This window comes from Lontra canadensis, unplaced genomic scaffold (genome assembly GCF_010015895.1).
Source record: "Lontra canadensis isolate GAN:19392208 unplaced genomic scaffold, GSC_riverotter_1.0 scaffold114, whole genome shotgun sequence".
Lineage (NCBI taxonomy): Eukaryota > Metazoa > Chordata > Mammalia > Carnivora > Mustelidae > Lontra > Lontra canadensis.
The window spans coordinates 5,951,761-5,976,787 of NW_022631108.1; the positions used below are offsets into that span (position 1 = coordinate 5,951,761).

The 25,027-nt window shown below is 39.4% G+C and overlaps 1 protein-coding gene across 3 annotated transcripts in view; it reads right to left on the reverse strand.

Moving 5' to 3' along the window:
• RPS6KA6 (ribosomal protein S6 kinase A6) overlaps positions 1-25,027 on the reverse strand; it is a 181,589-nt gene that overhangs the window by 89,887 nt on the left and 66,675 nt on the right. For all 3 annotated transcript variants that reach the window (XM_032840614.1, XM_032840615.1, XM_032840613.1), the window contains exon 3: positions 20,661-20,777. In XM_032840614.1, coding sequence (XP_032696505.1) covers positions 20,661-20,777 — 117 coding nt within the window. The remainder of the gene's footprint in view (positions 1-20,660; positions 20,778-25,027) is intronic.

Consider the following 25,027-nt stretch of genomic DNA (forward strand, 5'->3'; position numbering starts at 1 on the left):
AAACCATCAAAATCCTAGAGAAGGGCAGTAACCTCTTTAACAGCCATAGCAACTTCTTACTAGATAGGACTCCTGAGGCAAGGGAAACAAAAGCAAAAATAAACTGTTGAGACTTCATCAAAATAAAAAGCTTCTGCGTAGTGAAGGGAACAATCAACAAAACTAAAAGGTAACCTATGACATGGAGAAGACATTTGCAAGGGATTGTATCCAAAGATTGTATCCAAAATTATAAAAATCAACACCTAAAAAAGAAATAACCCAGTTAAGAAATGGGCAGAAAACATGGATAAACATTTTTCCAAAGAACACATCCAGATGGCCAACAGACATATGAAAAAATGCTCATCATCACTCATCATCAGGGAAATACAAATCAAAACTATGATGAGATCCCACCGCACAACAGTCAGAATGGCTAAAATTAACAACACAGAAAACAGGTGTTGGCAAAGATTTGGAGAAAGGGGAACCGTCTTAAACTGTTGGTGGGAATGCAAACTGGTGCACCCACTCTGAAAAAAAGAGTATGGAGGTTCACCAAAAACTTAAAAATAGAACCACTAGTAAAAATTAAAAATAGAATGATCCAGCAATTGCACTAATAGGCATTTACCTAAAGGATACAAAAGTACTGATTTGAATTGATACATGCACCCCAATATTTATAGTAGCACTATCAACAACAGCCAAATTATGGAAAGAGCCCAAATTTCCATCAGCTGAAGAATGGATAAAGAAGAGGTGGTATACACATACAAGGGATTATTACTCAGCCATAAAACCAAATGAAATCTGGCCATTTCGAATGATGTGGCTAGAGCTAGAAAGTATTATGCTAAGCAAAATAAATCTGAGAAATAAAAATACCATATGACTTCACTCATAAGTAGAATTTAAGAAACAAAACAAACAGACACAGAGGGAATAAAAGAAAGAAAAACCAAGAAACAGACTCTAAAGTAACAGAGAAAAAGCACTGATTACGAGAGGGGAGGTGGGCAGGAGAATGGGTTAAAAAGGTGATGGGGAGTGGGAGACAAGATGGCGGGGAAGTAGGAGGAGGTGCCTTTTCAACCTGTACCATAAAGTGAGCTGATTACCTACCAAAGAACTCCGACCACCCATGAAATCAGCCTGAGATCAGAATTATAGACGTCTGGATCTCTACAGGGGCAGAAGACATCAGTGGGATGGTAAAGCGGAGTGGGAACATCAGAATGATATCGGAACATAAACAAAAGGGGGAGGGAGCCACCAGAGGCGACTGATTGGAAAGTAATACCCCAAATACGAGAGCACCCTGGGTCTGGGGACCAGCATTAACTTGGAGACTGGTGGAAAGCACTCAAAAGAAGCAAAGGATTGGGGGGCGGGGGGGGAATTGTGGGAATCGGGGCAGCTAGGGACAGGGTCTTAAGTCCCCGGACCCAGGACAACCTCCCCTGCTGCTGAGCCAGAGAGAGTGCAGTGGAGAAACCAGGTCTTGGTCCCTGAGTCGCCAGCACGCCCGAGAACTCGTGGGATCCGGCTCCTATGAGGGGCTGGGAGCCTCACCAGATAGCACAGCCCCAAGCCCTGCTACAGAGCCTGAGATGCACGGCCCTCACCCTCCCCTGAGAGAGGTGCTCAAAGACCCACCTGGCGCTCTTAAACCCGTGCCATTGTTTCAGACCCTGAGACGCGCACGCACCCCAAACTCTTCCCTGAGAGAGGTGCGCGAAGGCCTAGCCTGGTGCTCTCGGACCCACGCCCTGCTATCAGAGCCTGAGACACGCGCGGGACCCACAGACTCCCCTGAGAAAGGTGTGCGCAAGCCCGGCTCTCTTAGACCCAGAAAGACCAGGCACTCCCAGCCCGGGCCAGTGGGAAAATCTCAGTGTGCAATAGCTGCTTGGAACTTCTCTGGTGGTCTGGAGCTGCCCAGACAGCTGACGCTGCCATGGTTTTGGGTATAAGCAGAAGATCCTGCGTCCCCAGAGACCACAACTCAGAACCTCCTCTGCCAGCAGCCAAGGGGGAATTTATATGGGCTCTGCAGCACCCACAGGAGAGCAGACTGAGCTTCTCTCTGAGAGGGAGGTCAGGGTGCAGTTTGCTTTCCTCTAAACCTACAAAAACCATCAAAAGCGGTCAAGGCGAGAGAAAAAAAAAAGTCAACAAACATAAAAACCTCCAGAGAACAAAAGCCTGAAAAAACCGGTTTCCTCAGAGCCCACCCCCTTGAGGGGGGCAGGAGGACTTAACTCAGGGAACATCATTGACTGAAAACGCACGTGGCAGGCCCCTCCCCCAGAAAACCAATCAGGAAAGAAAAAAAAAATAGTAAAAGAGAACATCCACCACTACTTCATAGGACAACTTTTATTTTTAATTCGTTCCCACTATTCTGGCTAATATTCTTATATATATAGATAATTTTTTAACCTATTTACCATCACAGTGAGATGTCCAGTACATCAAATTCCATAATAACCTTCTAACCTGAACTTTTTGATACATACACCTGTGTTTTTGTTTTGATTTCTATTTATTACATTTCTTTTTTTAATTTTAGTTTAGTTTAGTCTAGTTTATTCCTTTTTTATTTTTATTTTCTAATATTCATATAGAGTTAAACTTCAAGGTAATCCCCTTTCCCCATTCAGTACTACCCCTATAGGTAAACCAATTTTTAATCCCCCTTTATCTTAGGAAAGTTGAGTCCTTTAACAAAGATACATCCAGGAAGAATCAAAACAACCTTCCTCGCCCACACTGAGAATTTACAATCACTCTCCCACCTTTTTCTTCCACCAGTGTTTCTTTGTTTTTGTGTTTGTCCTGATAGTATATAAATCTTACACTTGGGGTTCTTTTTGACGAGGTTCTTCCTTTATTTACATATATTTTTTTTTTTCTCTTGTCATATGCTTTAATCAGTCTTTTTGTATGTCTGTTTTTGTTTGTATACCTCATAAATCTTACCTTGGGGCCCATTTGGGCTGAACCTTCTCTTTCATCTTCCCTTTCTTTCCTGTCTCTTTCTCTCTTTTTTTCGTTTTCTTTTCTTTTTTCTCTCATTTGGGTGGGGAATCCTGATTGCTCAGAAGTGTTCCAGGGTGCACCTTGACTGCACCATGGTTGATACATCCAGCTACATCCGTTCAGTCATCTCTCACCAAAATGACTAGGAGGAGGAATGCCCAACAGAAGAAAAATATAGAGGATGGGCCTTCTGCAACAGAGCTAACGGCTATCAACATAGACAATATGTCGGAAAGAGAATTCAGGCTAACAATTATCCAGGCAATAGCTAGGTTGGAGAAAGCCATGGATGACCAAACAGAATTGATTAGCGCAGAACTGAAAGCCACCAGAGATGATGTTCACAATGTTAGGGCAGAGCTGAAAGTTACCAGGGATGAGGTTCACAATGCTCACAATGAGTTCCAATCTAATCTAAATTCTCTCAAAGTTAAGGTAACTGAGACAGAAGATAGAATTAGTGATCTGGAGGACAAATAGAGAAAAAGAATCAGGAGGAAGCCTGGAACAAACACAAACAAAAACAAACAAAGCTTAGAAGCCACGAAAACAGAATCAGGTAAATAAATGACGCCATGAAACGTTCCAACATCAGAATTATTGGAATCCCTTGAGGGGAGGAGAAAGAAAGAAGTGTAGAAGATATAGTGGAACAAGTTCTTCATGAAAATTTTCTCAATATTGCAAATGGAACCAGTGTTCATGTACTAGAGGCCAAACGGTCTCCACCCAAGATTATAGATTCCAAAAAAACATCAAGGCACCTGATAGTAAAATCGAGGAAACATAATTGTAGATATAATCTCTTGAAAGCCGCTAGGACAAAGAGGCTCCTTACTTACAAAGGAAAGCCCATCAGAATAACATCAGACCTGTCCACAGAGACCTGGCAAGCCAGAAAGGGCTGGCAAGATATATTCAGGGCACTAAATGAGAAGAACATGCAGCCAAGAATACTTTATCCAGCAAGACTGACATTCAAAATGGATGGAGAGATAAAGAGTTTCCAAGACTGGCAAGGCTTAAAAGACAAAGCAACCATCAAGCTGACACTGCAGGAAATATTAAGGGGGTTTTATAAAAGAGGAAAAATCCTAAGAATAGCAGTGAGCAGAAATAGAGACAATCTACAGAAAGAAAAACTTCAAAGGTAACATGATGTCAATAAAAAGGTATCTATCAATAATCACTCTCAATGTGAATGGCCTAAATGCACCCATAAAAGAGCACAGGGTTGCAGATGGGATAAAACGACAGGACCCATCCATATGTTGTCTACAAGAGACCCATTTTGGACCTAAAGATATACCCAGACTGAAAGTGAAGGGATGGAGAAGCATCTTTCATGCCAATGGGCCTCAAAAGAAGGCCGGGGTAGCAATTCTCGTATCAGACAAATTAGATTTTAAACTAAAGACTGTAGTCAGAGATACAAAAAAACACTACATAATTCTTAAAGGGACTATCCACCAAGATGATCAAACAATTGTAAATATCTATGCCCCCAATATGGGAGCAGCCAATTACATAGGAAAACTGTGAATCGAGATAAAGAGTCATATTGATATGAATACATTAATAGTAGGAGGTCTTAACACAACTCTCTCAGAAATAGACGGATCATCGAAGCAGAAAATCAATAAAGAAACAAGAGCATTGAATGACGCATTGGACCAGATGGACCTCATAGATATATACAGAACATTCCACCCTAAAACAACAGAATATTCATTCTTCTCAAGTGCACAGGAAACATTCTTAAGAATAGACCACATACTGGGTCACAAATCAGGACTGAGATGATTCCCTGCATATTCTCAGATCACAATGCTTTGAAACTGGAGCTCAATCACAAGGAAAAGTTCAGAAGGAACTCAAACACCTGGAAGCTAATGACCACCTTGCTCAAGAATGCTTGGATCAACCAGGAGATCAAAGAAGAACTGAAACAATTCATGGAAACCAATGAGAATGAAGACACTTCGGTCCAAAACCTATGGGATACAGCAAAGGCGGTCCTAAGGGGGAAATACATAGCCATCCAAGCCTCCCTCAAAAAAATTGAAAAATCCAGAACACACCAGCTGTCTCTACACCTTAAAGAACTGGAGAATCAACAACAAATCAAACCAACTCCACACATAAAAAGGGAAATAATCAAGATTAGAGCTGAGATCATTGAGGTAGAAACCAGAGATACAGTAGAACGTATCAATGAAACTAGAAGCTGGTTTTTTGAAAGAATCAATAAGATCGATAAACCATTGGCCACACTAATCCAAAAGAAAAGAGAGAAAGCCCAAATTCATAAAATTATGAATGAAAAGGGAGAGATCACAACTAACACCAAGGAAGTAGAAACAATCATCAGAAGTTATTATCAACAGTTATATGCCAATAAGCTAAGCAACCTGGATGAAATGAATGCATTCCTGGAAAACTATAAACTCCCAAAATTGAACCAGGAAGAAATTGACAACCTGAATAGACCAATATCTAGTAATGAGATTGAAGCAGTGATCAAAAACCTCACAAAAAACAAGAGTCCAGGACCTAAAAGAATCCCTGGGGAATTCTACAAAACATTCAAAGAAGAAATAACACCTATTCTCCTGAAGCTGTTTCAAAAAGTTGAAGCAGAAGGAAAATTTCCAGACTCTTTCTATGAAGCCAGCATTACCTTGATCGCCAAACCAGGCAAAGACCCTACCAAAAAGGAGAATTTCAGACCAATATCCCTGATGAATATGGATGCTAACATTCTCAACAAGATCTTAGCAAACAGGATCCAACAGCACATTAAAAAGATTATCCACCATGACCACGTGGGATTCATTCCTGGGCTACAAGGATGGTTCAACATTCACAAATCAATCAATGTGATAGAACAAATAAATAAGAGAAGACAGAAGAAACACATGGTCTTCTCAATTGATGCAGAAAAGCATTTGACAAAATCCAGCATCCATTCCTGATTAAAACACTTCAGAGTATAGGGATAGAGGGAACATTCCTGAACTTCATCAAATCTATCTATGAAAGACCCACAGCAAATATCATCCTCAATGGGAAAAAGCTTGCAGCTTTCCCGTTGAGATCAGGAACACCACAAGTATGCCCACTCTCACCACTCTTGTTCAACATAGCATTAGAAGTCCTAGCAACAGCAATCAGACAACAAAGAGAAAAAAAAGGTATCCGAATTTGCAATGAAGAAGTCAAACTCTCTCTCTTCGCAGATAACATGATTCTTTATATGGAAAACCCAAAGGAGTCCACCCCCAAACTACTAGAACTCATACAACAATTCAGCAACGTGGCAGGGTACAAAGTCAATGTCCAGAAATCAGTGGCTTTCTTATACACTAACAATGAAAATACAGAAAGGGAAATTAGAGAATAGATTACATTTACAATAGCACCAAGAACCATAAGATACCTGGGAATAAACCTAAGCAAAGAGGTAAAGGATCTGTACTTGAGGAACTACAGAATACTCATGAAAGAAATTGAAGAAGACACAAGAAGATGGAAGACCATTCCATGCTCTGGATCAGAAGAACAAACGTTGTTAAGATGTCTATACTACCTAGAGCAATCTATACTTTTAATGCCATTCCAATCAAAATTCCACCGGTATTTTTCAAAGAGCTGGAGCTAATAATTCTAAAATTTGTATGGAATCAGAAGAGACTCCCGAATCCCTTAGGAAATGCTGAAAAACAAACAAACAAAAAAAAAAACTGGGGGCATTGCGTTACCTGATTTCAAGCTTTACTACAAAGCTGTGATCACCAAGACAGCATGGTACTGGCATAAAAACAGACACATAGACCAGTGGAACAGAGTGCAGAGCCCAGATATGGACCCTCAACTCTTGTCAAATAATCTTCGACAAAACAGGAAAAAATATACAATGCAAAAAAGACAGTCTCTTCAATAAATGGTGCTGGTAAAGCTGGACAGCTATATGTAGAAGAATGAAACTCAACCATTCTCTTACACCGTACACAAAAATAAACTCAAAACGATAAAAGACCTCAATATGAGACAGGAATCCATCAGAATCCTAGAGGAGAATATAGGCAGTTACCTCTTCGATATCAGCCACAGCAACTTCTTTCCAGACATGTCTCCAAAGGCAAAGGAAACAAAAGCGAAAATGAACTTTTGGGACTTCATCAAAATCAAAAGATTCTGCACAGCAAAGAAAACAGTCAACAAAACAAAGAGGCAACCCATGGAATGGGAGAAGATATTTGCAAATGACAGTACAGACAAAAGGTTGATATCCAGGATCTATAAAGAACTCTTCAAACTCAACACACACAAAACAGACAATTATATCAAAAAATGGGCAGAAGATATGAACAGACACTTCTCCAATGAAGACATACAAATGGCTATCAGACACATGAAAAAATGTTCATCATCACTAGCCAACAAGGAGATTCAAATTAAAACCACATTGAGATACCACTTTACACCAATTAGAACGGCCAAAATTAGCAAGACAGGAAACAACATGTGTTGGAGGGGATGTGGAGAAAGGGGAACCCTCTTACACTGTTGGTGGGAATGCAAGTTGGTGCAGCCACTTTGGAGAACAGTGTGGAGATTCCTCAAGAATTTAAAAATAGAGCTGCCCTATGACCCTGCCATTGCACTACTGGGTATTTACTCCAAAGATACAGATATAGTGAAAAGAAGGGCCATCTGTACCCCAATGTTTATAGCAGCAATGGCCACAGTCGCCAAACTGTGGAAAGAACCAAGATGCCCTTCAACGGACGAATGGATAAGGAAGATGTGGTCTATATACACTATGGAGTATTATGCCTCCATCAGAAAGGATGAATATCTAACTTTTGTAGCAACATGGACGGGACTGGAAGAGATTATGCTGAGTGATATAAGTCAAGCAGAGAGAGTTAATTATCATATGTTTTCACTTATTTGTGGAGCATAACAAATAGCATGGAGGACAAGGGGAGATGGAGAGGAGAAGGGAGTTGAAGGAAATTGGAAGGGGAGGTGAACCATGAGAGACTATGGACTCTGAAAAACAGTCTGAGGGGTTTGAAGGGGTGCGGGGGTGGGAGGTTGGGGGAACCAGGTGGTGGGTATTGGAGAGGGCACGGATTCCATGGAACATTGGGTGTGGTGCAAAAACAATGAATACTGTTACGCTGAAAGAAATTTAAAAAATGTTTTTAAAATAGGTGATGGGGATTAAGAACGCCATTTGTGGGGCACCTGGGTGGCTCAGTGGGTTAAAGCCTCTGCCTTGGGCTCAGGTCATCATCCCAGGGTCCTGGGATCAAGCACCACATTGGGCTCTCTGCACTGCAGGGAGCCTGCTTTCTCCTCTCTCTCTGCCTGCCTCTCTGCCTACTTGTGATCTCTGTCTGTCAAATAAATAAATAAAATCTTAAAAAAAAATAGAACGGCATTTGTTGTGTGGAGCACAGGGTGTTGTATATAAGTCTGAATCAGTAAATTCTACACCAGAAACTGATATCACACTGTATGTCAATTGAGAGGAATTTAAATAAAAACTTGAGGTAAAGGACCCAAAAGCAACAAAAACAGAATTACCAATTGAATTTCCACCTAAAGAGTACTTAGAACAACAAGACCCCTCATGACTTCAGCTCTGTGGATGGTGGCCATGTTTATTCTCATCGCAAAATAGTTTAAGGTTATTCTCTGGAGAGGTCTCTGAGCTACAGGATGCCAAACACAAACCCTAACCCTCACCCTAACCTTAACCGTGTCCCTATACATAACCCAACACTTACCAATAACTACTAAACTCTACCTCTAATCTGATACTAAACCTAAACGTAAATCCTGGAGAGGTTCCTGAACTGCAGGATTGGAGGGACATAGCCTCATGCTAACCCTAACGCTAGCTCTAAACCTAAGTCTAACCCAAATCCTATCCCTAACTCCTAACTGGTAACCACTAACTCCCAACCCTAACTCTAATACTAAATGGATCACTTGGAGAGGTCTCTGAACTGCAGGATGAGAGGCACATCTCCTCACCCTAACCCTAACACTAACCCTAGCCCTTACACTAGTCCTAAACTGAACCCTAATCGTTGATCTGAGGAAATAGAAGATTTGGTACATACATACAATAGGATATTACTCAGTCATAAAAAATGAAACCTTGCCATTTGCAAAGACATGGATCAAGGCAGAGAGTGTTATTCTAAGTGAAGACCTAATCCTAACCCAAACACTAAACCTAACCCCTAACCCTAACTGTACCCTAACATTAACCCTAAACTTATCTCTCTGGAGAGGTCTTTGAACTGCAGGATAATAGGCACATAACTTCACCTTGGCCCTAAACCAAACCCTAATCCTAGATGCAAAAAAAAAAAAAAAAAATTGGGAGGAGGAGGTGTCAAGACGACAGAGAAGTAGCAGGCTGAGACTACTTCAGGTAGCTGGAGATCAGCTAGATAGCTTATCTAAGGATTGCAAAAACCTACAAATCCAATGGGAGATTGAAGAGAAGAACAGCAATTCTAGAAACAGAAAATCAACCACTTTCTGAAAGGTAGGACTGGCAGAGAAGTGAATCCAAAGCGACGGGAAGATAGACTGCGGGGGGAGGGGCCGGCTCCCAGCAAGCGGCCGAGCAACGGAGCACAAAATCAGGACTTTTAAAAGTCTGTTCCACTGAGGGACATCCCTCCAGAGGCTTACCGGGGTGAAGCCCACGCGGGGTCAGCGTGGGCTCAGGTCCCGCCGGGTCACAGAAGGATCGGGGGTGTCTGAGTGTCGCAGAGCTTACAGGTATTAGAACGGGGAAGCTGGCTACAGAGACAGAGCCGAGGAGTGAGCTCTCAGCTCAGGCTTACCTTGAACCGGTCGCAGGCTCGGTCAGCTCGGAACGCGGCCAGAGGCCAGGGTGACGGGAGTAATTGGGCACTGTTCTCTGAGGGCGCACTGAGGAGTGGGGCCCCGGGCTCTCAGCTCCTCCGGGCCGGAGACTGGGAGGCCGCCATCTTCATTCCCGTCCTCCGGAACTCTACGGAAAGCGCTCAGGGAACAAAAGCTCCCGAAAGCAAACCCAAGCGGATAACTCAGCCCAGCCCCTGGTAAGGGCGGTGCAACTCTGCCTGGGGCAAAGACACTTGAGAATCACTACAACAGGCCCCTCCCCCAGAGGATCAACAAGAAACCCAGCCAGGACCAAGTTCACCTACCAAGGAGTAGAGTTTCAATACCAAGGAGAGCAGCGGAATTCCAGAGGAGGAGAAAGCAAAGCACGGAACTCATGGCTTTCTCCCCAGGATTCTTCAGCCTTGCAGTTAATTTAATTATTTTTTCTATTTCAATTTTTTTCTCTTCTTCTGCTACATTTTTTTAACTTTTACCCTTTTCTTTTTTAACGTTTTTTAACTAGTTTATCTAATATATATATATTTTTTTCCATTTTATATTTTTTCTTTATTGGTTTTGTTTTTAATTGTTTCTTTTTTTTTTTCTCTCTGAACCTTTTTATCCCCTTTCTCCCCCATCATGATTTGGGATCTCTTCTGATTTGGCTAAAGCATATTTTCCTGGGGTTGTTGCCACTTTTAGTATTTTACTTGCTCCTTCATATACTCTTATCTGGACAAAATGACAAGGCGAAAAAATTCACCACAAAAAAAAAAAAAGAACAAGAGGCAGTACCAAAGGCTAGGGACCTAATCAATACAGACATTGGTAATATGTCAGATCTAGAGTTCAGAATGACGATTCTCAAGGTTCTAGCCGGGCTCAAAAAAGGCATGGAAGATATTAGAGAAACCCTCTCGGGAGATATAAAAGCCCTTTCTGGAGAAATAAAAGAACTAAAATCTAACCAAGTTGAAATCAAAAAAGCTATTAATGAGGTGCAATCAAAAATGGAGGCTCTCACTGCTAGGATAAATGAGGCAGAAGACAGAATTAGCGATATAGAAGACCAAATGACAGAGAATAAAGAAGCTGAGCAAAAGAGGGACAAACAGCTACTGGACCACGAGGGGAGAATTCGAGAGATAAGTGACACCATAAGATGAAACAACATTAGAATAATTGGGATTCCAGAAGAAGAAGAAAGAGAGAGGGGAGCAGAAGGTATATTGGAGAGAATTATTGTAGAGAATTTCCCCAATATGGCAAAGGGAACAAGCATCAAAATCCAGGAGGTTCAGAGAACCCCCCCCTCAAAATCAATAGGAATAGGTCCACACCCCGTCACCTAATAGTAAAATTTACAAGTCTGAGTGACAAAGGAAAATCCTGAAAGGAGCCCGGGAAAAGAAGTCTGTAACATACAATGGTAAAAATATTAGATTGGCAGCAGACTTATCCACAGAGACCTGGCAGGCCAGAAAGAGCTGGCAGGATATATTCAGAGCACTAAACAAGAAAAACATGCAGCCAAGAATACTATATCCATCTAGGCTATCATTGAAAATAGAAAGAGAGATTAAAAGTTTCCAGGACAAACAAAAACTGAAAGAATTTGCAAACACCAAACCAGCTCTACAGGAAATATTGAAAGGGGTCCTCTAAGCAAAGAGAGACCCTAAAAGTAGTAGATCGGAAAGGAACAGAAACAATATACAATAACCTTACAGGCAATACAATGGCACTAAATTCATATCTCTCAATACTTGCCCTGAATGTTAATGGGCTAAATGCCCCAATCAAAAGACACAGGGTATCAGAATGGATAAAAAAACAAAACCCATCTGTATGTTGCCTACAAGAAACTCATTTTAGACCCGAAGACACCTCCAGATTTAAAGTGAGGGGGTCGAAAACAATTTACCATGCTAATGGACATCAGAAGAAAGCAGGAGTGGCAATCCTTATATCAGATCAATTAGATTTTAAGCCAAAAACTATAATAAGAGATGAGGAAGGACACTATATCATACTCAAAGGATCTGTCCAACAAGAAGATCTAACAATTTTAAATATCTATGCCCCTAACGTGGGAGCAGCCAACTATATAAACCAATTAATAACAAAATCAAAGAAACACATCAACAATAATACAATAATCGTAGGGGACTTTAACACTCCCCTCACTGAAATGGACAGATCATCCAAGCAAAACATCAACAAGGAAATAAAGGCCTTAAACGACACACTGGACCAGATGGACATCACAGATATATTCAGAACATTTCATCCCAAAGCAACAGAATACACATTCTTCTCTAGTACACATGCAACATTCTCCAGAATAGATCACATCCTCGGTCCTAAATCAGGTCTCAACCGGTATCAAAAGATTGGGATCATTCCCTGCATATTTTCAGACCACAATGCTCTGAAGCCAGAACTCAATCACAAGAGGAAATTTGGAAAGAACCCAAATACATGGAGACTAAACAGCATCCTTCTAATGAATGAATGGGTCAGCCAGGAAATTAAAGAAGAATTGAAAAAATTCATGGAAACTAATGATAATGAAAACACAACGGTTCAAAATCTGTGGGACACAGCAAAGGCAGTCCTGAGAGGAAAATATATAGCAGTACAAGCCTTTCTCAAGAAACAAGAAAGGTCTCAGGTACACAACCTAACCCTACACCTAAAGGAGCTGGAGAAAGAACAAGAAAGAAACCCTAAACCCAGCAGGAGAAGAGAAATCATAAAGATCAGAGCAGAAATCAATGAAACAGAAACCAAAAAAACAATAGAACAAATCAATGGAACTAGGAGCTGATTCCTTGAAAGAATTAATAAGATTGATAAACCCCTGGCCAGACTTATCAAAAAGAAAAGAGAAAGGACCCAAATAAATAAAATCATGAATGAAAGAGGAGAGATCACAACTAACACCAAAGAAATACAGACAATTATAAGAACATACTATGAGCAACAATACGCCAACAAATTTGACAATCTGGAAGAAATGGGTGCATTCCTAGAGACATAAACTACCACAACTGAACCAGGAAGAACTAGAAAGCCTGAACAGACCCATAACCAGTAAGGAGATTGAAACAGTCATCAAAAATCTCCAAACAAATAGAAGCCCAGGGCCAGACGGCTTCCCGGGGGAATTCTACCAAATATTTAAAGAAGAACTAATTCCTATTCTCCTGAAACTGTTCCAAAAAATAGAAATGGAAGGAAAACTTCCAAACTCATTTTATGAGGCCAGCATCACCTTGATCCCAAAACCACACAAAGATCCCATCAAAAAAGAGAACTACAGACCAATATCCTTGATGAACACAGATGCAAAAATTCTCACCAAAATACTAGCCAATAGGATTCAACAGTACACTAAAAGGATTATTCACCACGACCACGTGGGATTTATTCCAGGGCTGCAAGGTTGGTTCAATATCCGCAAATCAATCAATGTGATACAACACATTAATAAAAGAAAGAACAAGAACCATATGATACTCTCCATAGATGCTGAAAAAACATTTGACAAAGTACAGCATCCCTTCCTGATCAAAACTCTTCAAAGTGTAGGGATAGAGGGCACATACCTCAATATTATCAGAGCCATCTATGAAAAACCCACCGCAAATATCATTCGCAATGGAGAAAAACTGAAAGCTTTTCTGCTAAGGTCAGGAACACGTCAGGGATGTCCATTATCACCACTGCTATTCAACATAGTACTAGAAGTCCTAGCCTCAGCAATCAGACAACAAAAGGAAATTAAAGGTATCCAAATCGGCAAAGAAGAAGTCAAACTATCACTCTTCGCAGATGATATGATACTATATGTGGAAAACCCAAAAGACTCCACTCCAAAACTGCTAGAACTTGTATAGGAATTCAGTAAAGTGTCAGGATATAAAATCAATGCACAGAAATCAGTTGCATTTCTCTACACCAACAACAAGACAGAAGAAAGAGAAATTAAGGAGTCAAACCCATTTACAATTGCACCCAAAACTATAAGATACCTAGGAATAAACCTAACCAAAGAGACTAAGAATCTATACACAGAAAACTATAAAGTACTCATGAAAGAAATTGAGGAAGACACAAAGAAATGGAAAAATGTTCCATGCTCCTGGATTGGAAGAATAAATATTATGAAAATGTCTATGCTACCTAAAGCAATCTACACATTTAATGCAATTCCTATCAAAGTACCATCCATTTTTTTTCATAGAAATTTAACAAATAATCCTAAAATTTATATGGAACCAGAAAAGACCTCGAAAAGCCAAAGGAATATTGAAAAAGAAAGCCAAAGTGGGTGGCATCACAATTCCGGACTTGAAGCTCTATTACAAAGCTGTCATCATCAAGACAGCATGGTACTGGCACAAAAACAGACACATAGATCAATGGAACAGAATAGAGAGCCCAGAAATAGACCCTCAACTCTATGTTCAACTAATCTTCGACAAAGCAGGAAAGAATGTCCAATGGAAAAAAGACAGCCTCTTCAATAAATGGTGTTGGGAAAATTGGACAGCCACATGCAGAAAAATGAAATTGGATCATTTCCTTACACCACACACGAAAATAGACTCAAAATGGATGAAGGACCTCAATGTGAGAACGGAATCCATCAAAATCCTTGAGGAGAACACAGGCAGCAACCTCTTCGACCTCAGCCGCAGCAACATCTTCCTAGGAACATAGCCAAAGGCAAGGGAAGCAAGGGCAAAAATGAACTATTGGGATTTCATCAAGATCAAAAGCTTTTGCACAGCAAAGGAACCAGTTAACAAAACCAAAAGACAACTGACAGAATGGGAGAAGATATTTGCAAATGACATATCAGATAAAGGGCTAGTGTCCAAAATCTATAAAGAACTTAGCAAACTCAACACCCAAAGAACAAATAATCCAATCAAGAAATGGGCAGAAGACATGAACAGACATTTCTGCAAAGAAGACATCCAGATGGCCAACAGACACATGAAAAAGTGCTCCATATCACTCGGCATCAGGGAAATACAAATCAAAACCACAATGAGATATCACCTCACACCAGTCAGAATGGCTAAAATTAACCAGTCAGGAAATGACAGATGCTGGCAAGGATGCGGAGAAAGGGGAACCCTCCTACACTGTTGGTGGGAATGCAAGCTGGTGCAACCACTCTGGAAAACAGCATGGAGGTTCCTCAAAATGTTGAAAATAGAACTACCCTATGACCCAGCAATTGCACTGCTGGGTATTTACCCTAAAGATACAAACGTAGTGATCCGAAGGGGCACGTGCACCCGAATGTTTATAGCAGCAATGTCTACAATAGCCAAACTATGGAAAGAACCTAGATGTCCATCAACAGACGAATGGATAAAGAAGATGTGGTATATATACACAATGGAATACTATGCAGCCATCAAAAGAAATGAAATCTTGCCATTTGCGATGACGTGGATGGAACTAGAGGGTATCATGCTTAGCGAAATAAGCCAATCGGAGAAAGACAACTATCATATGATCTCCCTGATATGAGGGAGAGGAGATGCAACATGGGGGGGTTAAGGGGGTAGGAGAAGAGTAAATGAAACAAGATGGGATTGGGAGGGAGACAAACCATAAGTGACTCTTAATCTCACAAACAAACTGAGGGTTGATGGGGGGAGGGGGGTTGGGGCGGTGGGGTTATGGACATTGGGGAGGGTATGTGCTATGGTGAGTGCTGTGAAGTGTGTAAACCTGGCGATTCACAGACATGTACCCCTGGGGATAAAAATATATGTTTATAAAAAATAAAATTTAAAAAAAATAATTAAAAAAAAATTTGGTACACACACATACACATATAAACACACATATATATACACAATGTAATATTAGGTGTGTGTGTGTATATATATATGTATACATATGTGTGTGTGTGTGTGTGTGTATAGGTTAGTTTCAATACAGAATTTGACACCTTATCAATTAACTGTCCATATTCTGTTACATAATAGCCTATTGGTCTACCTTACACTTTGAATGGATTTTGTACTATCTAATTTGATAATATCATGTGTTAGTCATCTAAAAAATACTGCCTCACTGAATTATGCAAATCTTCCAAATGCTGAACAGTAGTGATCTCATCAGAAAAATTTTTTGAGTACTAAGATGTCAAGTTCAGTGTCAAAAATTTTCCAAAGCTAATTTTTTGCTTTTCCCCTAAGGTCAGGAACATAGCAGGGCTGTCCACTATCACCACTACTATTCAACATAGTACTAGAAGTCCTAGCAACAACAATCAGACAACAAAAAGAAATAAAAGGTATTCAAATAAAAGGTTTCACACTCTCTCTTCATAGATGACACGATACTTTATATGGAAAATCCAAAAGACTCCTCCCCCAAATTAATAGAACTCATAGAGCAATTCAGTAACATGGCAGGATGCAAAATCAATGAACTGAAATCAGTTGCTTTCTTATAACTAACAATGAAAATATAGAAAGGGAAATTAGAGAATCGATTCAATTTACTATAGCACCAAGTACCATAAGATACCTGGGAATAAACCTAACCAAAGATCAAGGACATTTTGAAGTAAAACTTGCATTTTTTTAAAACTGCACAGTAGTGAATACGACTACTGACATAATTTGTAGTCACTGCTTTGGTTGTGCCAAGGCACCAGAAGTTTTATAAATAGTATCTTAGTACTACTATAAAATAGTTTTGACCTTGATGACCCCCTGAAGTGTCTTATGGATGCTCAGGAGTAGATAGACCACATATTGAGAACTACTGTTCTGAAACATAGCCCTTGGTAGGCTTGAACAGAATGAAATATAGTGGGCAAAAAGAAGAATCAAGAAAGAAAAAAAAAATGGTCCAGACGTTCTGGAAGATGCTTGCTTGCACAAAGCAGTCACTTTTTCCCTAGCTCTTCTAACACTCACTACTAGTACCTAATATGGCATCTAATGGAAATCATTATTTATAGTCTAGAGAAAGAACTGTTTATTTGTTCATCACCTGATTTGTTCTTTTCAGATCTTAGATGGACTAAATTAGCATAAGACAATATCCTCTCACTCTGCTCTCTTCTCATGATCAACTAGAAGAAGTTGCATGGCTTCAAACTACTGTATCAAAAAAATATACCTATCCCGATCAAAGGTTTCTTTTCATCACATTAATCCAGTTCTTGGAAACAGTTCAGAAAAGAAATGAGTGACTGAGTTACTCCAATATACCTCTTTTGGTCATATGGAATTTTATATTTTCCACTAAGAAATACTCAGTAATATTTGTACATGTGAACTTAAAGATCACGCAGCTTTAACATTGATTGAAGAGAAAAAAAAACTGTAAGAAATTTTAAGATGTAAACATATTTTTAAAACTATCTCTTGAAAATTACTCAAGAGGGCAAGGGTTTAATATTTTCAAAAACTCATTTTTAGGGGCAGCTGGGTGGCTCAAGAAGTTGAGCATCTGACTCCTGATTTCAGCTCAGGTCATGATCTCATGGGCGCTGCACTCAGTAGAAAGTCTGAAATTCTCTCCCTCTGCCCTTCCCCTAACTTCTATGCCTGTGCATGTGCTCTTTCTCAAATAAATAAATATTTTAAAAAATTCATATTTAAGTCCCATACTGTATTATCAGATCAGTAAAAAATATATATATATAATCCTAAATATTGCTTGAATGAGAAATACAAGGAAAGTTAGTCTGACAATTTCAGATGTGTTTTCATTTCTCTTATTTGATTGTGTTTTAAAATCATTAATGTAAGCTGTTCGGGGGCACCTGGGTGGCTCAGTTGTTAAGCATCTGTCTTTGGCTCAGGTCATGATCCCAGGATGCTGGGATTGAACCCCACATCAGGCTCACTGCTCGGTACCGGGAAGCCTGCTTCTCCCTCTCCCACTCTCCCTGCTTGTGTTCCCTCTCTCACTGGGTCTCTCTCTGTCAAATAAAGAAATAATATATTTATGGACACTGGGGAGGGTATGTGCTATAGTGAGTGCTGTGAAGTGTGTGAACCTGGCGATTCACAGACCTGTACCCCTGGAGCTAATAATACATTATATGTTTATAAAAAATAAAAATATTAATAAAAAAGAAATAATATATTTAAAAAAGTAAGTTGTTTGGCATACTACATTTCAATTCATACATTAAGGATCACTAATAGCATTATACTCAGTGTATTCAGAATTTTACTTATTTCATGATGATAATGCAAACTTCTTTAAAATACAATTTTAAAATATTCTAGTAGTATTTTTCCACCATTAAATATGCTATAAAGATATGTAATTACAAGGCTTTATATAGGTCAAAATTCCATTTATTGTATTTTAACAATGGAACTTTTGCAGACAACTAAATAAGGCAGCAGCCCAAAGTGTCTTGATATTTCTCCTACACTTCTCTGATTTGCAGCCTTAGTCAAATTCCTGCATAGGTTCAGCATATAACAAGTCACATCCATCCAATGCCCATGCAAATGATGTAATACTGACAAGCAGGTAGGTTCACATCCTCGGGGAAAAAAAATGAGCCACCTCCTTAATATTTCTTTGGTTGATGAACTGCATGAAGATCATCAATTTGTATTCAAGTATTACGAATTTTAAAAAGGCTTCTATGATATCCCTGTTAAACTGAAGTTCTGCACAAAGCTGAGTATTTCCTGAATTTAAGGACTACATTGACAACTTGTTCACATGTTGCTATATTTAATGTGAAGATGTTACTAAAGACATTACATTATGTTACATTGTATTCTCTTTATGAAACCCCAAGAGAAAAAAATTTTCTGGTCTGTTAGATCTGTTTACAACTTTAAAGATACTGTAATAATCATGTAATTAAAAGTATCAACTTTGGGGCACCTGGGTGGCTCAGTGGGTTAAAGCCTCTGCCTTCAGCTCAGATCATGATCCCGGGGTCCTGGGATCAAGCCCCGCATCGGGCTCTCTGCTCAGTGGGAAGCCTGCTTCTTCCTCTCTCTCTGCCTGCCTCTCTGACTACTTGTGATCTCTCTCTGTCAAATAAATAAATAAAATCTTAAAAAAAAGAAAAGTATCAACTTCCTTATGATAGTTGCCAGAAATTTTAAGTCTTCATTTTAGTCCCACTTCTAGAAGACTTACAGGCTTTTATGTCATGTACTTGTAAATGACAAGATTATATCACTGGCTTCATCTAATCTTTCCTGCTGTAATCATCTTCTCCACTTATTTTCAATCTTATTTTATTTGGTATTCATCTATCAAAAACATAAATCTTTTCTGGAGAAAGTTGGATATAAATAGATATACATATGAATATGCACATCAAATGAAAAAAAAAACAATGACTTTCAATGGCTTGAAATATTTGCCTGGTGAAATCTTAAAGTTGATATTTAAGCATTTACACATTTGGGATATAAAAGAACTTAAATCTCTGCTCCTCTAAAATTAACATCACAAAAATACAATGTAAAATAATTAAGAGAATATTGATTGTACTTTTAGAAATTAACAAAATATATTGGTATGAAGAATGTACATGTCTACTCTACAGGTCAGTTCTATAAACAGACCCCACACACATGATCTGTTAAAAGCTCTTTCTAGTTTTACTCACCCCAGTACAAGTATTCAGATCTTATCTCCTAGTCTTCAAATATCTTCCATATCAATTTACTGTCAAACCATAATCTACCCTCATTTGTCTTTTTCGTGTCCTGAAAACATTTCTATTTCATATGTTACATTCTGCACCACATAGATATCACACTACCTTAAGACAATTAATGTCAATTTTATATTCACTAATACTGCTTTCACAAATGCAGTGCACATACTGGGTGTTCAATAAACATCTTTCTTTTAAAATGATTCAGATCATAATCACTGTTCAGTTGCCCTGCTTTTCCCCTTTGACACTAAATCTCAGCCACCCTCAAATGAACAGTTTCCCCTTATCTCTCTCCCCTCAAGTTGTTGTTGTTGTTGTTTTCTTAAGGGCTGTTCATGATTGTGTGTGTGCAGCAACTTTCGTGTCTTAGATGCTAGCTGTACAGAACTCAAGAGCTAGACCTACACACCTCTGAGAATCATATGCCAGCCAGTAAGCACTTAATAAACAGTTTTAATAATGATTTCAGGGTTAATCTTTCTCAATTTTGCTCTCTCTCTTGAAATTTAAGCTCCTTGAAGGCAGGAGCTTCACGTCATCCATATGTCACCCAGTACCTGCCCCTGCTGTAATGTATACACACTGCTTTAAGCGAGGATAGGTGAATGCACGCACTCATATGTGAGTCGGTACATACATTCTGACTTTTGTGATAGAGCTAAGGAATAGAGATAAAATCACTAGGAAAAAGCAAGCTGTGATCATGCCAGCATATGAACAGAGAAACAAGGAAGCCTTTTTTTTTTTTTTAAATCAAACTACCTGACTTAGGCAGCTAATAAATAGCATGCTGTACTTTGTTCAGGAGAAATGAGTAAGCCCACAGTGCTGGCAAACGCTGGTTATTACAGACAAGTATAAAGACATATGACTAAAGCACAACAGAAATAAAAGGAGTAAAGTTAGAGAGTTACCTCTGTGTGTATCCTTGACAAATTCAGAAATGGCATATTTTCCAAATTTCTGTCTACGTGTACATTTTTTTGTTAAATGTTTAGAAGAGAAAAAACATGTGGAATAAACCATTTATTACCTTTCCAAAGGATCCCTGGCCAAGAACCTTGAGCAACTCAAACTGCGCAGGATCTGCCTTCTCATAACCTTCCTTAACATGATGAGTGATAGGGATTTCTTTAACAACTCCTTCGTCCTGTAAAAAGAAATCCACACAACACTCAAATCCAGTTGCAACATCTAATGATTAGCCCTATTTAGAACCAAAATCATACCAGAAATTAACTGACCATCCAACCCTTTCACCTTAACACAGAGTTTTATGGGCTACTGGTAAATTCACTTCCCTATTTTCTAACACATAGAGATACACCATCACCCCTATTATATAAGTGCATATAAATAGAAGCACATAAAATCTATGCTTCAGGTTTCCCATCCAACTAGGTAGTGACCGAAGACAAACATCAACAACAGTTGTAAGACCATCCCTGGAGGGGTGCTTGACTGGCCCAGTCACTTGGGCATGCAGTTCTTTTTTTTTTTTAAGATTTTTATTTATTAATTTGACAGAGAGATCACAAGTAGGCAGAGAGGGAGGCAGAGGGAGAGGGGGAAGCAGGCTCCCCGCCGAGCACAGAGCCCAATGTGGGGCTCGATCCCAGGACCCTGAGATCATGATTTGAGCGAAGGCAGAGGCTTAACCCACTGAGCCACCCAGGTGCCCCAAGGCCATGCAGTTCTTAATGTTCGTAGAGCATGTGATTCTGTCTTAGGGTCATGAGTTTAAGACCCACGCTGGGTGTGGCGCCTCTTTAAAACAAAAGACCCTCCCTGGAGTATGAATTCTGAGGTGGCTGCAGAGAAAGTCAAGAGACGGATAAAACCTTGTAAATTATAGGCCATGGCAAAACACGCAAGCTTCAAAAGTTCTTTGAAATGGAATTTCAGTAGCCTTTTAAGTATTTAATGATATATAAATGTTTAAACATCTAACTGATTACATCGTTGAAAAGAAAAACTGCGTATAGGCAAACAAAATCTGCAGAGCCCAAACAAATGTTTTCAGGCTATGACCCTATTTTTATTGAAACTTTGTATATAAATTATATGCCAGATATCCTACCACCTGTGTCAGGCAGAATAGAAGCCACCCTGGGAGAGTTTCTGCTTATCGATGTAGGACTCTACTCAGCTGTGAAGATTATACTCAAGTGATGTGTAATTCCAGTCCCTAGAGAAGCACAGTAGCTAGGATAAAAAAACCTCAAATGTATCACATATCACAAAATAACAAGAGCTGGGATATAGTATCTAACATTCATACTGCATAGAGGAAATAACTGAGGCCCACAGAGTTTAAGTTCACATGACCAGTTAATCACAATGTCTAGAAGTCCTGGTAGCTTTCCAGAATACCATATTAATTCCGGTCTGGACGGCAAGCATATTCTCAATCAATTCATATGCTAATTGACTGATTAATAAATAGTGACTATGGCCAAAGTGGGCATGAGCCCCATCCCAAGTAAACTAGACTTCATGGCAGCTAAAATAACTTCCATGTTACACAAGTAGTCAAACATTCACTCTTTCATGAGGGTAGGCAAAGGAATTTTAGCTTCAGGTATCCGTAACCACTAATCAGCCAGAAATTAAGAATCAGCTCTTAAAGCATGCCCATGGATGTTCATTATACATTAAAATAGTATTTCAGGGGTGCCTGGGTGGCTCAGTGGGTTAAGCCTCTGCTTTTGACTCAGGTCATGATCTCCTGGGATAGAGCCCCGCATCAGACTCTGCTCAGCAGGGAGCCTGCTTCCCCCTCTCTCTCTCTGCCTGCCTCTCTGCTTACTTGTGATCTCTCTCTGTCAAATAAATAAATAAAATCTTTAAAAAATAGTATTTCAGCAGACTCCTAAGTAGCTATGAGAGTGAGTTTCCCCAAAAAAGTAAAAAACTTTTTTTAATAGAAATACATATGCTTTGCAGCTACCATGCTGGGATGAAAGTACAGCATATCTGTATGCACCTTTGCAATAGAGTATGTGTATATCAAAAGCAACAGCAGACTGTATACTCTTAATATGATGGTTAACTGGGTTTTCACCACATGCTGTGAATGTAGCACTGGTCTTCAGAGCATATAATAAAAACACATCTTGGAATTTTTCTCCACCTGAAAGAACACTGGTAGATGGGTCAGTAGACTAAATGTTGTTCCTGGTTATGCCACGCGCTAAGATAAGCAGCCTTAGCCCAAATAACAAAGTATTCTCCATTGTTCTCACGTGACAAGCAGGTTATATTAGATGGATTTTTTTAAAAGATTTTATTTATTTATTTCACAGACAGAGATCACAAGTAGGCAGAGAAGCAGGCAGAGAGAGAGGAGGAAGCAGGCTCCCTGCTGAGTAGAGAGCCCGATGCGGGGCTTGATCCCAGGACCCTGGGATCATGAGCTGAGCTGAAGGCAGAGGTTTTAACCCACTGAGCCACCCAGGTGCTCCTAGATGGATCTTTAAGGTTCCCACAAATCTGTAATTCTATGCTGAACACAGCACAGCATTTTTATTTTAAGTACTTTTGTTTCTGCCATTTAAGATCATCATCATAAACATGGGTCATAATGACATTAGGTTTTTAGAAATGTTCAGAGCTAGGAAACAACCATCCTCTATTCTAGTTACTGTCACCAAGGAAACAACTATACTCTAGCTACTTTCACCAAACCTAAGAATGTCTTCCAAATGAAGTGTCTGCCCAATGCCTCTCCTTCTCTTAATTAAAATCCACAGATGCCCATCCTTTAAAAATATAGTATGTCTTTCAATTTTAGGCAGCATTACCATAAAAAAGTTTCCAACACAAAAATGCTTCTAGATTAGAAAAGACCACTTTCCCCAGTGAATAGCCACCATAAAATACTGTTACACCGTGTCCTAATAACCCATTACCTTGTCTTTCTCCCCCACTAGATTGTGAGCTTCCTGAATTCAGGTATCATCACATTCATCTCTGCATTCCTAAGGCTTACCACAGTACTGTTTGATTTAATGGGTGTTTATTATTACAACATTATTTTTGTGTCATCTGCAGCCCTTCCCTCTTCCTTTACTTCACTTTCTTTTGATTCTGCACCATTCCAAAAGCTTTAGACTGGCAGCATTCTAGCCTAAAATAAGACAGTTATCCATTTGTTTTCTCCTAAGGTGAATCATCTTCAAAAAAATTTTCTCTATCCTGTTATAATAAAGTTGTGATATATTACATAATCTTCCCATATATACTGTCTTTTCTCTTTATTCATTCATTCAGAAAAAACAACAATATTCATGGAACACATGCTATGTATTAGGCACTGCAATACCCACTGGGGACACAAAGATAAAATGTGGACTTGAGGATAACAAATTTTGTCAGATATATCACATCCCTTAATGAAACAAAAAGGTATATAATATGTTATAGGCTGAATTGTTTCCCCTCAAAATTCATGTGCTGAAGTCTCAACCCCCAGTACCTCAGAATGTAGCTATTCAGGGACAGGGCCTTAAGAAAGGTAATTAAGGTAAAATAAGGTTATTAGGATAGACCCTTATCAAATATGACTGCTGTTCTCATAAGAAGGGGAGATTAAGACATAGACACATACAAAAGAAAAAGCATGTGAAAGCACAGGGAGAAGAGAGCCATCTACAAAGAAAGAGGTCTCAGGAGTGCCTGGGTGGCTCAGTGGGTTAAGCTTTTGCCTTTAGCTCAGGTCATGATCCCAGGGTCCTGGGATCGAGCCCCACATTGGGCTCTCTGCTCAGCAGGGAGCCTGCTTCCCCCTCTCTCTCTGCCTGCCTCTCTGCCTACTTGTGATCTCTCTCTGTCAAATAAATAAATAAAATATTAAAAAAAAAGAAAGAGGCCTCAGAAGAAACCAACTTTACCAACATCTTGATCTTGAACCTCTAGCCTCCAGAACTGTGAGAAAATAAATTTGTTGTTTAAGTTACTTAGTCTGTGGTACCTAGTTATGGCAGCCCTAGCAAACTTATACATAGTACCTGAATATAGCTGATCTCTATAAAGAAAGTTGCTACTGTGAAATCAAGATCTAATAACTTTGAAATAGGAGCCACTGTTCTTTCCAATGCCATATGACAAATCTACGGCAAGGATAATTGTTAGTGTGTGTATTTTTTTGGAATATCATAGTAATTGGTGATAAATATAAAAATTATGAAGGTTCAATCACAACCAAAATAGTATGCTCTGACCTCTTCAGTCTGTTACCATCTTTTTAATTCAGTGGCCCAACAACGTTGTAACACTAGAAAAATATAGCGATAGAGTACAAAACAAACTACCAAATACACTACTGTTCCAATCTTTCGACAACTTATTTGAAATCATCTGTTAATGCAAAAGAGAAGCTGAAGACAATCTATTAGGAAA